The following is a 16,185-nucleotide window of genomic DNA, read 5'->3' on the forward strand; positions in this document are numbered from 1 at the left end:
GAGGGCACGCTGAGCCCTTGGGGGTGCCGAGGGGGCTCTGAGGGTCCTTTGCTGCCGGTGTCATGACGGGGATGGAGAACCCCGGAGCTTGGGAGGGTCTGGGGGGTCTTGAGGGGGCTGATGATTGTGTGATGAAGGTGTTGTGAGGAGGGACTGAGGCTCCTGGGCCTTAGTGCAAGATTTGGGGTGAATCCTGAGGGGGCTGAGCACACTTTGGTGAAGTGGGGGTCCTGAGGGTCCCTTGGTGAAGGTGTGGTAAGGGGGAGCATGAGCCCCCGAGCCTTGGTTTGGATTTGGGGGGACCCTGAGGGGGCTGAGGGTCCCTTGGTGAGGGGGAGCATGAGCCCCCGAGCCTTGGTGTGGATTTGGGGGGACCCTGAGGGGGCTGAGGGTCCCTTGGTGAGGGGGAGAATGAGCCCCCGAGCCTTGGTGTGGATTTGGGGGGATCCCGAGGGGGCTGAGGGTCCCTTGGTGAGGGTGTGGTGAGGTTTGAGGGGGTGTTGGGGGTCCTGACAGGGCTGAGGGGGAGAGAAAAGTTGAACCCTTAGCCCTTGCTGGAGTTTTGGGGTGTCCTGAGGGGACTGAGGGTCCCTTGGTAAGGTTTGAGGTTGCCATGAGGAGAGGGTGAGACCCCCAGCCCTTGGTGGGAACTTGGGGAGTCCTGAGAAGGGGGGCCTGAGCCCCCCAACCCTCGCTGGGGGTTTTTGGGGGGTCTTACAGGAGCCTCTGAAGGGGGATCCCTTGGATTTCAAGATGGGGACCCTCCTGGGGGGTGTTTTTAGGGATAAACCCTTGTGTTTCAACCTGGAGATTGCTAAAGAAGGGCAGGGGGCATTTTTAGGGATTAAACCCCTTGGATTTCAATGTGAGGACCATTCTGGGGAGGTCAGGAGAGCATTTTTAGGGCTAAACCCCTTAGATTCCAGCTTGGAGTCACTTGCTTCTCATTCCTGGATCTTGTGTTCTCTAACTGCTGCTTTTTGACCCCCAAAATTGTAGCTTTGACCCAGAAAACCCCTTCCCATGGAAATCTTCCTAATATTCCTGCTGTGTGGAAATTCATCTTTCTTTCTCCCCCAAAGAAACCTTAAACTTTGTGTCTGTTTTTGGGCTGAAATCCCTCAAATCCCAGCACGGGGGTTGGTTTTCAGGGATCCTCCGGATCCTCCCTCGCTCGCACTTCGCTCTGGGTTGGTTAAGTCCAATTACTGATTAATTCCAGGGATTTCCGAGCTGCAGGAATGTTTTGCTGCCAGCTCTGGAAGTCCAAGGGGTGTGAGGAGCTGTCAGAACCTGCCCGTGGCCGGTGAATCCTGCAGAAATCCCAGCTGGGATTTGGCTCTGTCCCAGCTGACCCAAATTCCCGATTCTTTGATTTTTTTCCTTGCGGGAGAAGCGCTGGGAGCGGAGGGAATTCTGCACCTGGATGAGCAAATTGGGGGAGCGGCGTTCCCAGGCCGAGGGGGGAGGGTTTTGTGGGTATTGGGGTGAAATTTTCCCTCATTTTTGGGTGTTTTGGGGAACATTTAAAACGCTGAGTTTAGCAGGAGAAGGAGGTTCGGAGCTCAGTGCTGGAATTTTGGGATTCAGTGGCTGGTGCCAGGTGAGGACTGGGGCATGGTGTGTGAAATAATTAATCCCTGGGGTTAATGATGGTTAATGAGGGGGTTTGCTCGTGCTCTCCCAATCCCTGGTATCCCTATGGGAGCTGGAAGGACTGGGAATTTCCTCTTGGTTTATCCACTTATTTTCTGGGAAAAGTGGCTTTAATTTGTCCCTGTGTCCTCTAGGGCTGCCAGGTTCTTGCCACATTCCTGTCTTCCTGTATCCCAATAATACAGGGAATACAGTGTCCCTGTATCCCAATGTTTCAATAATCCAGTGTTCCTGTATCCCTATGTTTCAATAATCCAGTGTTCCTGTATCCCAATGTTTCAATAATCCAGTGTTCCTGTATCCCAATGTTTCAATAATCCAGTGTTCCTGTATCCCAATATTCCAATAACCCAGTGTTCCTGTATCCCAGTATTCCAATAATTTGGTGTTCCTGTATCCCAATATTCCAATAATCCAGTGTTCCTGTATCCCAATATTCCAATAACCCAGTGTTCCTGTATCCCAGTATTCCACTAATCCAGTGTTCCTGTATCCCAATATTCCAATAATTCAGTGTTCCTTTATCCCAGTATTCCACTAATCCAGTGTTCCTGTATCCCAGTATTTCAATTTCCCAATAGCCCTGTTTTCCGATATTTCAATATCCCAATATCTCAATATTCCTATATTTCAGTATTCCTGCATTCCAATATTTCAACATTCCTATGTTTCAATATCCCAATGTTTTGATATTCCAATATTTCAGTATTGCAATATCCCGCTATTCCAACACTGCTGTATTCCTGTTTCCCTATATTCCATATTCCCATAATTCAACATCCCTATATTCCAATATTTTCCTATATTCCAACACGACCGAATTCCCATATTCCAGCATTCCCATCTTTTGCTACAGAAACCGCCCCAAAATCCCAGACTCCGTTCCAGCAGCACAGAACCCCCCCCGGGGCACCCTGATTTTCCTCGGATCCGTTAAAATCCCAACTCCTGGAATCGCACGGCGGCGCCGCGGCCGGAGGAGGAAACAATAACCCGGGATTCCCAAAATAGCTCTGATTTCCCTTCCTTTCACCGGGAACAGGGCGGGAAACGGGGGGGGCCCATCCGCTCTCCCGGCCATCCCGGTTCCTCCGGAGGGAACTCCCCAAAATCCAGGCCCTGGAGCTCCGGGAGGAGCCGCCTGGCTGGATTTGGGATGTTCAGGGTGTTTATTCCATGCAGGATTGCCTTCCCACCTCCTGGAATTCCCAGCGGATCGGCTCCGAGGAGGGGAATTTCTGGGGAGGAAGAGCCCGAGCGAGGAGGTTGTTCCAGCGCCGAGGAATTCCCGCTGGGATCTGTGGGGGATCTTTGGGATGTGGGCGCTCACCTGTGGCTCTGGCACCCCACAGCTCATCCCTATCCCGGAAAACCCCGGAGATGACCCATCCCAGCGTTTTTCCCATGGAAAAAACCACTCTTCCCGATCCTCATCCCACACCAAGGGATGCTCCAGGTGCTGCCTGGATGCTCCTGCGCCTGCTCCGGGTCCTTTTCCCACCCCTCCCTCCCGGATCCAGCACCCAGCAAATCCCTGTGTCATCCCGAGGCTCTGGAACGCTCCGGAATCTCCAGGGGCACCGAGACAGACAAGGGGAGCTAATTGAGCTCCTGATTAGTGCCGGGATCTCCATCATCACCAATCCACCGGGAAGAGAAGCTCTGGAAAGGACGGAATAGAGAAAAAAGGGATTTATCCGATTTATCCTGGCCCTGAGCGGGAAAACAGCCAGATTTGGGTGGGCTGGGGGATCCTGGATCCCACCAGACTCAGGGAAACGTCTGGAACAGGCGCAGCCCTGGGAAGGCGTCAGGTTTTGCTGGAATAACCCTCGGAATCGGCGTCTTCCCAACATCCGTGTGCGAGGCCGAAGGCTTTTCCCTGACGAGATTGGACTCTCCCTGTCTCCATGGGCTCAATTCCTGTTTTATGGGATGGAAAGAGCCGGCTCTGCCTTGGAAAAGTCCGGAACGGTCTCAGTGCCAGAGCTGCTGGCTCGGCACATTCCCGGTGTTCTGCTCGCTGCTGGGAACTCACCCCGGGAATGGCAGCGGGAATTTCCTTGTCCAGAGGCTCTGAGGGGGGATCTTCTTGGAAAATTTAGGAAGTGGGAGCTAAAATCCTTCTGATCACTAGCTGATTCCTCTTCCTTTTCCCATTCCTTCCTTTCCCCATCCCTTCCCTTCCCTCTGGAATTTCTCGGATCCTTCAGCAATCCAATCCCGAGGATCTCCATCTCCAGGATGCTCCTTGCCCAGCTCCTCACAGTGAATTCCCCTGACAGGCCCCAGGTCAGGGAATTTTCCGAAGTCCTGGTGGAAAATGACTCAATCCCAGTCAGAACAGGAACCCCGGAATGTTTTCCGTGCCATGGGGCCCTTGCTCATCCGTGTCAGCGTGATGGGAATTCTGCTTCGTCCTCAGGCTTTTCCAGCAGCTCCTGCTCTTCCCAGCGGAAAATTCCCAGATCCCAGGATCTCCTGTCTTGTTTCCAGCAGCTCCTGCTCTTCCTGATGGAAGATTCCCAGATCCCAGGGTCTCCTGTCTGTTGCCAGCAGCTCCCGCTCTTCCTGATGGAAGATTCCCAGATCCCAGGATCTCCTGTCTTGTTTCCAGCAGCTCCTGCTCTTCCTGATGGAAGATTCCCAGATCCCAGGATCTCCTGTCTTGTTTCCAGCAGCTCCCGCTCTTCCTGATGGAAGATTCCCAGATCCCAGCCCAGTGGATGAGATGTTTTCCGCTGCCTCCGATGCATCCAGGGAATATCGCGCTGGGCTGAGGAGCTTCTTCCCAGCTCCCTGGAAAAGGAGTGGTGGGAACACTTGGGAGCCCCTGGGAGAGGAATTCCATGAGAAATCCAAACTCCAGCCCCACTGAATCCCTCTGGATTGAAGGGGAAGGAGGCTCCCCCATCCTGCAGCGGGATGTGCCGGTACCTCCTACTGCAGGTGGAACCTTTCCACATTCCCAAAGAAGGGATTTATTGGGAGAAATTGTTCCTGGAATGCTGCTGGGAATGGCTCAGGTCCATTTCCCACCCCACGGAAGAGGCTGCGGATCCGCTTTCCCAGCGGGAAGGATCCCTTGGATCTCGATGTCCTTTCTGGAGGGACCTCGCATTCCCTGGATTCCCTGAAGGATCCCAGCAATGCCTGGATCCATTTTCCAGCTCCAGACAGAGCCAGAAGCTTGAGGAGCAAAACATCCCAGCGTTCCTTTTCCTTGGGAAGAGGCTCCTGGATCCCGCGGATCCTGGATTTAACATTCCTGGATTCCGGCCTCGGTTGCCATGGTGATTTATCCCAAAGTTCTGACTCCTGCTCCTTGGAGACACCAGCAGGGAAGCATCCGAGCTCAGGAACACCCTCTGGGAGCCAGCATTTTTGGGAATGGAGTGATGCCTTTTTGGGAATTCTGGGTGCTGCCCCTCCGAGTGCTCCATTATCCCTTTTCCCTGGAATGGTTCGGAAGCTCCAACGGGTTTGGATGGCCTTGGGTGGTGTTGGAGCCGGAGGAAACTTTTCCAGCTCTTGGAAAAGTTGGAATTTTCAAACCTGGGTTTGTAAGCAGAGATCTGACCTTTCCAGGGTGATTCCTGTAAGGAAAAATTCCATAAAAATGGAAAAATCCCCCAAAATCCCTCCTCATCCCAAAATCCCTCATCCCAAAATCCCTCATTCCAAAAACTCTCATCCCAAAAACTCTCATCCCAAAAAAAGCTGTTCCCTTCCCTTCAAGAGCTGGGGATTGACGGCCAAATCCCACTCTGGATCCTGGGAGCAGCACGGAATTCCAGGGCAATTCCAGGTTTTTCAGTGGAGAAGTTCCTTGGTGGGAATCGGGATCGTGGCGACGTCACTGCGACGAGAAATTCCAAACAACTTTTGTGGAACGGATCCCTCGTGTCCGAGGCAGCTCGGGAATGTCTTGGGATTTCGGGAGCTTTGGGATTCACCGGGATGAGTTTTCCTGGGCAGCTTGGCCAAGGTGTGATCCAGATTCTTTGGGAAAAGCTGGATCCCTTCCAGGAGATTCTTGGGAATGTCAGGAACGTTCTAGAGGTGGCTTGGGAATATTTGCTGTGTTTCCATGGGATTTTCCGCTGTTTCTGGGAACGTTGGGGCTGCTTGGGATGAGTTTTCCAGGGCAGGTTTGATCCATGTTTTCTGGGCAAAGCCAGATCCAGGCCATGGAGCTCCCGGGAATATTTTGGGATTCACCGGGATGAGTTTTCCTGGGCAGCTTGGCCAAGGTGTGATCCAGATTCTTTGGGAAAAGCTGGATCCCTTCCAGGAGAGTCTTGGGAATGTCAGGAACGTTCTAGAGGTGCCTTGGGAATATTTGCTGTGTTTCCATGGGATTTTCCGCTGTTTCTGGGAACTTTGGGATTCCTTGGGATGAGTTTTCCTGAGCTGATGTGATCCAGGTTTTCTGGGCAAAGCCAGATCCAGGCCATGGAGCTCTCAGGAATATTTTGGGATTGCTTGGGATGAGTTTTCCTGAGCTGATGTGATCCAGGTTTTCTGGGCAGATCCAGGCCATGGAGCTCTTGGGAATATTTTGGGATTGCTTGGGATGAGTTTTCCTGAGCTGATGTGATCCAGGTTTTCTGGGCAAAGCCAGATCCAGGCCATGGAGCTCTCAGGAATATTTTGGGATTGCTTGGGATGAGTTTTCCAGGGCAGGTTTGATCCATGTTTTCTGGGCAAAGCCAGATGCAGGCCATGGAGCTCTCGGGAATATTTTGGGGTTCCTTGGGATGAGTTTTCCTGGGCAGCTTGGCCAAGGTGTGATCCAGATTCTCTGGGAAAAGCTGGATCCCTTCCAGGAGAGTCTTGGGAATGTCAGGAACGTTCTAGAGGTGGCTTGGGAATATTTGCTGTGTTTCCATGGGATTTTCCGCTGTTTCTGGGAAGTTTGGAGCTGCTTGGGATGAGTTTTCCAGGGCAGGTTTGATCCATGTTTTCTGGGCAAAGCCAGATCCAGGCCATGGAGCTCTCGGGAATATTTTGGGATTTCTTGGGATGAGTTTTCCTGAGCTGATGTGATCCATGTTTTCTGGGCAAAGCCAGATCCAGGCCAAGGAGCTCTCAGGAATATTTTGGGATTCCTTGGGATGAGTTTTCCTGTGCTGATGTGATCCAGGTTTTCTGGGCAGATCCAGGCCATGGAGCTCCCGGGAATATTTTGGGATTCCTTGGGATGAGTTTTCCTGGGCAGCTTGGCCAAGGATTGATCCAGGTTTTTCGGGCAAAGCCAGATGGAATATCAGGAATGTTCCAGAAGTTGTTTGGGAGAGTTTTTGGTCTAAAGTGCTTCCATGGGATTCCAGGAAGTTTGGAGCAGATTGGGATGAGCTTTCCTGAGCAGGTGTGATCAGGATTTTCCAGGCAAATCCAGATCCGTGCCCCGGGGTTCTTGGAATATCCAGGAATCTTCAGTGTTCCCATGGGATTCTGGGAGGTTTGGGATGGATTGGGATGAGTTTTCCTGAGCAAGGTTGGGTCCAGATTTGCTGGGCAAAGCCAGATCCAGGCTGTGGGGCTGTTGGGAATGTCGGGAATGTTCTCTGGAGGTGGCTTGGGAATGTCCTCAGCACTTCCATGGGAATTTGGGATATTTTCCCCTTAAGGAACAGGGCAAACATGGAAGGTTCCCTCATAAGCAGGTGGTGGATGTGATCCATGAAAATTTGGGATATTTTCCGTTTAGAAATGGGGTGACTGTTGAAGGAGCCCCAGTAAGCAGGTGATGGATGTGATCCGTGGGAATTTGGGATATTTTTCTCTTTAGGAATGGGGTGAATGTTGAACATCCCCCAATAAACAGGTGGTGGATGTGATCCATGGGAATCTGGGATATTTTCCCTTTAGGAACGGTGTGAACATGGATGGAGCCCCAATAAGCAGGTGATGGATCTGATCCATGGGAATTTGGGATATTTTCCCTTTAGGAATGGGGTGACTGTTGAAGGAGCCCCAGTAAGCAGGTGATGGATCTGATCCATGGGAATTTGGAATATTTTCCCATTAGGAATGGGGTGAATGTTTAGGGAGCCATGCACAAATAGGTGGTGGATGTGATCCATGAAAATTTGGGATATTTTTCCCTTTAGGAACAGTGTTAATGTGGAAGGAGCCCCAGTAAGCAGGTGATGGATCTGATCCATGGGAATTTGGGATATTTTCCCTTTAGGAACAGGGTGAATGTTGAACATCCCCCAATAAGCAGGTGATGGATGTGATCCATGAAAATCTGGGATATTTTCCATTTAGGAATGGGGTGAATGTTGAAGGAGCCACGCACAAGCAGGTGATGGATGTGATCCATGGGAATTTGGGATATTTTTCCATGCAGGAATGGGGTGAACTTGGAAGGTTCCCTCATAAACACGTGGTGAATCTGATCCATGAAAATTTGGGATATTTTTCCATGAAGGAATGGTGTCAATGTGTAAGGAGCCCAAATAAGCAGGTGATGGATGTGATCCATGAAAATTTGGGATATTTTCCGTTTAGAAATGGGGTGAATGATGAAGGAGCCCCAGTAAGCAGGTGGTGGATGTGATCCATGAGAATTTGGAATATTTTCCCGTTAGGAATGGGGTGAATGTTTAGGGAGCCATGCACAAATAGGTGGTGGATGTGATCCATGAAAATTTGGGATATTTTTCCCTTTAGGAATGGGGTGAATGATGAAGGAGCCCCAATAACCAGGTGATGGATGTGATCCATGAGAATTTGGGATATTTTTCCCTTTAGGAATGGGGTGAATGTTGAAGGAGCCCCAGTAAGCAGGTGATGGATCTGATCCATGGGAATTTGGGATATTTTTCCATGCAGGAATGGGGTGAATGTTGAACATCCCCCAATAAACAGGTGGTGGATGTGATCCATGAAAATTTGGGATATTTTCCCCTTTAGGAACAGTGTTAACGTAGAAGGAGCCCCAATAAACAGGTGGTGGATGTGATCCATGAAAATTTGGGATATTTTCCGTTTTGGAATGGGGTGAACGTAGAAGGAGCCCCAATAAACAGGTGGTGGATGTGATCCATGAAAATCTGGGATATTTTCCCCTTTAGGAATGGGGTAAATGTTGAACATCCCCCAATAAACAGGTGATGGATGTGATCCATGGGAATTTGGAATATTTTCCCTTCAGGAACAGTGTGAATATGGAAGGAGCCCCAATAAACAGGTGGTGGATGTGATCCATGGGAATCTGGGATATTTTCCCCTTTAGGAACGGCGTGAACATGGAAGGAGCCCCAATAAACAGGTGGTGGATGTGATCCATGAAAATTTGGGATATTTTCCGTTTAGAAATGGGGTGAATGATGAAGGAGCCCCAGTAAGCAGGTGATGGATCTGATCCATGGGAATTTGGGATATTTTTCCCTTTAGGAATGGGGTGAATGTTGAACATCCCCCAATAAGCAGGTGATGGATGTGATCCATGAAAATTTGGGATGTTTTCCCCTTTAGGAACAGTGTTAACGTAGAAGGAGCCCCAATAAACAGGTGGTGGATGTGATCCATGAAAATTTGGGATATTTTCCATTTTGGAATGGGGTGAACGTGGAAGGAGCCCAAATAAGCAGGTGATGGATGTGATCCATGGGAATTTGGGATATTTTCCCTTTAGGAATGGGGTGAATGTTGAAGGAGCCCCAGTAAGCAGGTGATGGATGTGATCCATGGGAATTTGGGATATTTTCCCTTTAGGAATGGGGTGAATGTTTAGGGAGCCATGCACAAGCAGGTGGTGGATGTGATCCATGGGAATTTGGGATATTTTTCCATGCAGGAACAGGGTGAATGTTGAAGGTTCCCTCATAAACAGGTGGTGGATGTGATCCATGAAAATTTGGGATATTTTCCGTTTTGGAATGGGGTGAACGTGGAAGGAGCCCAAATAAACAGGTGGTGGATGTGATCCATGGGAATTTGGGATATCTTCCCCTTTAGGAACAGTGTTAATGTGGAAGGAGCCCCAGTAAGCAGGTGATGGATCTGATCCACGGGAATTTGGGATATTTTCCCTTTAGGAACAGGGTGAACATGCAAGGTTCCCTCATAAGCAGGTGATGGATGTGATCCATGGGAATTTGGAATATTTTCCCTTCCGGAACAGTGTGAATATGGAAGGAGCCCCAATAAGCAGGTGATGGATGTGATCCATGGGAATCTGGGATATTTTCCCCTTTAGGAACGGCGTGAACGTGGAAGGAGCCACGCACAAGCAGGTGGTGGATCTGATCCGCGCCGGGGAGAAGGAGCTGGTGCTCACGGTGCTCTCGGTGCCGCCACACGAGGCCGAGAGCCTGGAGCCTCCCGAGGAGCCGCTGGGGCCGCCCTTCTACGACTACAGCGAGAAACAGGCGGTGCCCATCTCCATCCCCACCTACAAACACGTGGAGCAGAGCGGAGAGAAGTTCGTGGTGAGGCTTTTTCCCCTCGGGAATGGGGGGAAAATCCACGGATTTGGGGGATTTCCCAAGGGGTTTTGTTCGTTTGTGGCGGTTGTTGGTAGTAAATAGCAGGGTGTGCCCTAAAATCGTGGGGGTTTGCTTGAAATAGGAGGATTTTCCACACAGCTGCAGGGTTTTTCCTCAAATAGTAGGGTTTTTCCTCAAATAGTAGGGTTTTTCCTCAAATAGTAGGGTTTTTCCTCAAATAGGTAGGTTTTTCCCCAAAAAGGCAGGGGTTTTCCTTAAATATCTGGATTTTTCCTCAAAAAAGTGGGGTTTTCCCCAAAATAGCAGTTTCCCCCCAAAAAAAGCACGGTTTTCCCTAAAAAAGTGGGGTTTTCCCCTAAATATCTGGATTCTTCCTCAAAAAAGCAGAGGTTTTCCCTAAACAGCAGGGATTTTCCCCCCAAAAAAAGCAGGGTTTTCCCAAAAAAACAACCCCAGGGTTTTCCCCTAAATGTCTGGATTCTTCCTCAAAATAGCAGGATTTTCCCCAAAATAGCAATTTTCTCTCCAAAAAAGCAGTATTTTCCCCAAAAAAGCCAGGTTTTCCTCACAAAAAGCAGGGTTTTCCCTAAAAAAGTGGGGTTTTCCCCTAAATGTCTGGATTCTTCCTCAAAATAGCAGGATTTTCCCCAAAATAGCAGTGTTTTCCCACCAAAAAGCAGGGTTTTTCCCAAAAAAGCAGGACTTTTCCCTAAATATCTGGATTCTTCCCCAAAAAAGCAGTATTTTCTCCAAAAATGCAGGGTTCTCCCCAAAAAAAATAGGAGTTTTCCCTAAATATCTGGATTTTTCCTCAAATTAGTAGGTTTTTCCCCAAAAAACCAAAGTTTTCCCCAAAAAAGTGGGGTTTTTCCCTAAATATCTGGATTCTTCCTCAAAATAGCAGGGTTTTCCCCAAAATCCACGATCCTGAATCCCAAGTTTTGGAGTTTTGGATGGGAAATGGGGAGCTTGGGATCTCTCAGTGTCCCATGGGAAGTATCCACAATCCTGAATCCCGAGTTTTTTATGGGAAATGCAAAGTTTGGGATCTCTCAGTGTCCCATGGGAAGTGTCCACGATCCTGAATCCCAAGTTTTGGATGGAACATGAGGAGTTTGGGATCTCTGCATTCCATGGGAAGGAAACAGGAACTTAAATCCCAAGATTTGGATGGGAAATGGGGAGTTTGGGATCTCTCAGTGTCTCATGGGAAGTATCCATGATCCTGAATCCCAAGATTTGGATGGGAAATGGGAAGTTTGGGATCTCTGCATTCCATGGGAAATATCCACAATCCTGAATCCCGAGTTTTGGATGGGAAATGGGGAGCTTGGGATCTCTCTGCATTCCATGGGAAGTATCCACAATCCTGAATCTTGAGTTTTGGATGGAACATGAGGAGTTTGGGATCTCTGCATTCCATGGGAAGGAACCAGGAACTTAAATCCCAAGATTTGGGGCTCTGGGTGGGAAATGGGAAGTTTGGGATCTCTCAGTGTCTCATGGGAAGTATCCATGATCCTGAATCCCAAGATTTGGATGGGAAATGGGGAGTTTGGGATCTCTCTGCATTCCATGGGAAATATCCACAATCCTGAATCCTGAGTTTTGGATGGGAAATGGGGAGTTTGGGATCTCTCAGTGTCTCATGGGAAAACCCTGCATTCCATGGGAAGGAACCAGGAATTTAAATCCCAAGATTTGGGGCTCTGGGTGGGAAATGGGAAGTTTGGGATCTCTCAGTGTCCCATGGGAAGTGTCCACGATCCTGAATCCCGAGTTTTGGATGGAACATGAGGAGTTTGGGATCTCTGCATTCCATGGGAAGGAACCAGGAACTTAAATCCCAAGATTTGGATGGGAAACGGGGAGTTTGGGATCTCTCAGTGTCTCATGGGAAGTATCCATGATCCTGAATCCCAAGATTTGGATGGGAAATGGGAAGTTTGGGATCTCTGCATTCCATGGGAAATATCCACAATCCTGAATCCCGAGTTTTGGATGGGAAATGGGGAGCTTGGGATCTCTCTGCATTCCATGGGAAGTATCCACAATCCTGCATCCTGAGTTTTGGATGGAACATGAGGAGTTTGGGATCTCTCAGTGTCCCATGGGAAGTATCCACAATCCTGAATCCTGAGTTTTTTATGGGAAATGGGGAGTTTGGGATCTCTCAGTGTCCCATGGGAAGTATCCATGATCCTGAATCCCGAGTTTTGGATGGGAAATGGGGAGTTTGGGATCTCTGCATTCCATGGGAAGTATCCACGATCCTGAATCCCAAGTTTTGGATGGGAAATGGGGAGTTTGGGATCTCTGCATTCCATGGGAAGGAACCAGGAACTTAAATCCCAAGATTTGGGGCTCTGGGTGGGAAATGGGAAGTTTGGGATCTCTCAATGTCCCATGGGAAGTATCCACAATCCTGAATCCCAAGTTTTGGATGGGAAATGGGGAGTTTGGGATCTCTCAGTGTCCCATGGGAAGTGTCCACAATCCTGAATCCCGAGTTTTGGATGGGAAATGGGGAGTTTGGGATCTCTGCATTCCATGGGAAGTATCCACGATCCTGAATCCCGAGTTTTGCATGGGAAATGGGGAGTTTGGGATCTCTCAGTGTCCCATGGGAAGTGTCCAGAATCCTGAATCCCAAGATTTGCCATTCTGGAATACCGCGACCAGCAGTGCCCTCCCGCAGCTCCAGCCTCATTTCCCTCTTTCCCCCAAAGCCCTCTCCCGATCCGAGTGGGATTTTTGGGAATTTTTGGGGCTGTTTTCCAGGTGTACAACGTGTACATGGCCGGGCGGCAGCTGTGCTCCAAGCGCTACCGGGAATTCGCCATCCTGCACCAGAACCTGAAGCGGGAATTCGCCAATTTCACCTTCCCGCGCCTCCCCGGGAAGTGGCCGTTCTCGCTGTCCGAGCAGCAGCTGGACGCCCGCAGGAGGGGCCTGGAGGAGTACCTGGAGAAGGGTATGGAGCCTGCCTGGAATGCTTCTTTATCCTGGAATCCTGGGATTCACAGTCCTTCCTCATCCCGGAATTTTGGGATTCACAGTCCTTCCTTATCCCAGAATCCCGGGATTCACAATCCTTCCTTATCCTGGAATCCTGGGATTCACAATCCTTCCTTATCCCGGAATCCTGGGATTCACAATCCTTCCTTATCCCGGAATCCCGGGATTCACAATCCTTCCTTATCCCGGAATCACGGGATTCACAGTCCTTCCTTATCCCAGAATCCTGGGATTCACAGTCCTTCCTTATCCCGGGATTACAGGATTCACAGTCCTTCCTTATCCCGGAATCCTGGGATTCACAATCCTTCCTTATCCCGGAATCCCGGGATTCACAATCCTTCCTTATCCCGGAATTACAGGATTCAATAATCCTTCCTTATCCCGGCATCCTGGGATTCACAGTCCTTCCTTATCCCAGAATTACGGGATTCACAATCCTTCCTTATCCCGGAATTACAGGATTCACAGTCCTTCCTTATCCCAGAATCCTGGGATTCACAATCCTTCCTTATCCCGGAATTCCGGGATTCACAGTCCTTCCTTATCCCGGAATTCCGGGATTCACAGTCCTTCCTTATCCCGGAATCCTGGGATTCACAATCCTTCCTTATCCCGGAATCCCAGGATTCACAGTCCTTCCTTATCCCGGAATCCTGGGATTCACAATCCTTCCTTATCCTGGAATTCTGGGATTCACAGTCCTTCCTTATCCTGGAATCCCGGGATTCACAGTCCTTCCTCATACCGGAATCCTGGGATTCACAATCCTTCCTTATCCTGGGATTCACAATCCTTCCTCATCCCAGAATTCCGGGATTCAATAATCCTTCCTCATCCTGGAATCACGGGATTCAATAATCCTTCCTCATCCTGGGATTCAAAATCCCTCCTCATCCCAGAATCCCGGGTTTCAAAATCCTTCCTTATCCCAGAATTACAGGATTCACAATCCTTCCTCATCCCAGAATCCCGGGATTCAATAACCCTTCTTCATCCCAGGATTCACAATCCTTCCTTATCCCAGAATCGCGGGATTCAAAATCCCTCCTCATCCCAGAATCCCAGGATTCAAAATCCCTCCTCATCCCAAAATCCCTCATCCCACAATCCATCCTTGCCCCAAAGTCCCTCATCCCGAAATCCTTCATCCCAAAATCCCTCCTCATCCCAAAATCCCTCCTCATCCCAAAATCCCTCGTCCCAAAAACTCTCATCCCAAAATCCCCTCCTCATCCCAAAACCCCTCCTCATCCCAAAATCCCTCCTCATCCCAAAACCCCTCCTCATCCCAAAACCCCTCCTCACCCCAAAATCCCTCAGCCCAAATAACACCTCATCCCAAAATCCCTCATCCCGAAATCCTTCATCCCAAAACCCCTCCTCATCCCAAAATCCCTCATCCCAAAAACTCTCATCCCAAAATCCCTTCCTCATCCCAAATCCCTCATCCCAAATAACTCCTCACCCCAAAATCCCTCCTCATCCCAAAACCCCTCCTCATCCCAAAATCCCTCAGCCCAAATAACACCTCATCCCAAAACCCCTCCTCATCCCAAAACCCCTCCTCATCCCAAAACCCCTCCTCACCCCAAAACCCCTCCTCATCCCAAAACCCCTCCTCATCCCAAAACCCCTCCTCACCCCAAAACCCCTCCTCATCCCAAAACCCCTCCTCATCCCAAAACCCCTCCTCACCCCAAAACCCCTCCTCATCCCAAATCCCTCATCCCAAAACCCCTCCTCACCCCAAAACCCCTCCTCATCCCAAAACCCCTCCTCATCCCAGGCCCCTCCTCATCCCAGGCCCCTCCCCGGCATTCCCGGGCTATCCCGGGGTTCCCCAGGGTGCTCCGGCTCCGGCTCCGTCTGGGGGTTCTGGGCTGGAGCTCCCGGGATCCTCCTTGGAGAGGGTCGGGATCCATGGAGGGACAGGGGGACATGGCAGGGAGACAGGGACACTGGGGACACTGGGGACACTGGGGGGACACTGGGGGACACTGGAGACTGGGGGGACACTGGGGGGACACTGGGGACACTGGGGAGACACTGAGGGACACTGGGGACACTGGGGGGACACTGAGGGCACTGGGGACACTGGGGGGACACTGGGGGGACACTGGGGGAACACTGGAGACTGGGGGGACACTGGGGACACTGGGGGGACACTGAGGGACACTGGAGACACTGGGGGGACACTGGGGGAACACTGGAGACTGGGGGGACACTGGGGACACTGGGGGGACACTGAGGGACACTGGGGACACTGGGGGGACACTGAGGGCACTGGGGACACTGGGGGGACACTGGGGGGACACTGGGAACACTGGGGACACTGGGGGGACACTGAGGGACACTGGGGGGACACTGAGGGACACTGGGGACACTGGGGGGACACTGAGGGCACTGGGGACACTGGGGGGACACTGGGGACACTGGGGGGACACTGGGGGGACACTGAGGGACACTGGGGGGACACTGAGGGACACTGGGGACACTAGGGAGACTGGGGGGACACTGAGGGACACTGGGGACACTGGGGGGACACTGGGGGGACACTGAGGGACACTGGGGACAGGAGGGGACACAGGACAGGTCACAGGAGGTGACCCAGGTGCAGGAATTCCCTCGGGATGGGTTGGGATGACGGGAAGGGGTTGCTGGGATGTCCTGGAGGGGCCATTCCTGCAGATCCCGGTGACATTCCCGGTGACGTCCCCGGTGCCATTCCCGGTGACATTCCCAATGACATTCCCAGTGCCATTCCCAATGACATTCCCGGTGACATTCCCGGTGCCATTCCCAATGACATTCCCAATGACATTCCCAGTGCCATTCCCAATGACATTCCCGGTGACATTCCCGGTGACATTCCCAGTGCCATTCCCGGTGCCATTCCCAATGACATTCCCGGTGCCGTTCCCGGTGCCATTCCCGGTGACGTTCCCAGTGACGTTCCCAGTGCCATTCCCGGTGCCATTCCCGGTGCCATTCCCAATGACATTCCCAATGCCATTCCCGGTGCCATTCCCAATGACATTCCCAATGA

The 16,185-nt window shown here is 50.9% G+C and overlaps 1 protein-coding gene across 1 annotated transcript in view; it reads left to right on the top strand.

Annotated features, from left to right (window-relative positions):
- SNX27 (sorting nexin 27) overlaps positions 1-16,185 on the top strand; it is a 38,466-nt gene that overhangs the window by 757 nt on the left and 21,524 nt on the right. The window contains exons 2-3 of the mRNA XM_086866306.1: positions 9,869-10,100; positions 12,900-13,092. Coding sequence (XP_086722432.1) covers positions 9,869-10,100; positions 12,900-13,092 — 425 coding nt within the window. The remainder of the gene's footprint in view (positions 1-9,868; positions 10,101-12,899; positions 13,093-16,185) is intronic.

The sequence above is a fragment of the Cyanistes caeruleus genome, chromosome 30 (assembly GCF_971803275.1).
Source record: "Cyanistes caeruleus chromosome 30, bCyaCae1.hap1.1, whole genome shotgun sequence".
Classification (NCBI taxonomy): domain Eukaryota; kingdom Metazoa; phylum Chordata; class Aves; order Passeriformes; family Paridae; genus Cyanistes; species Cyanistes caeruleus.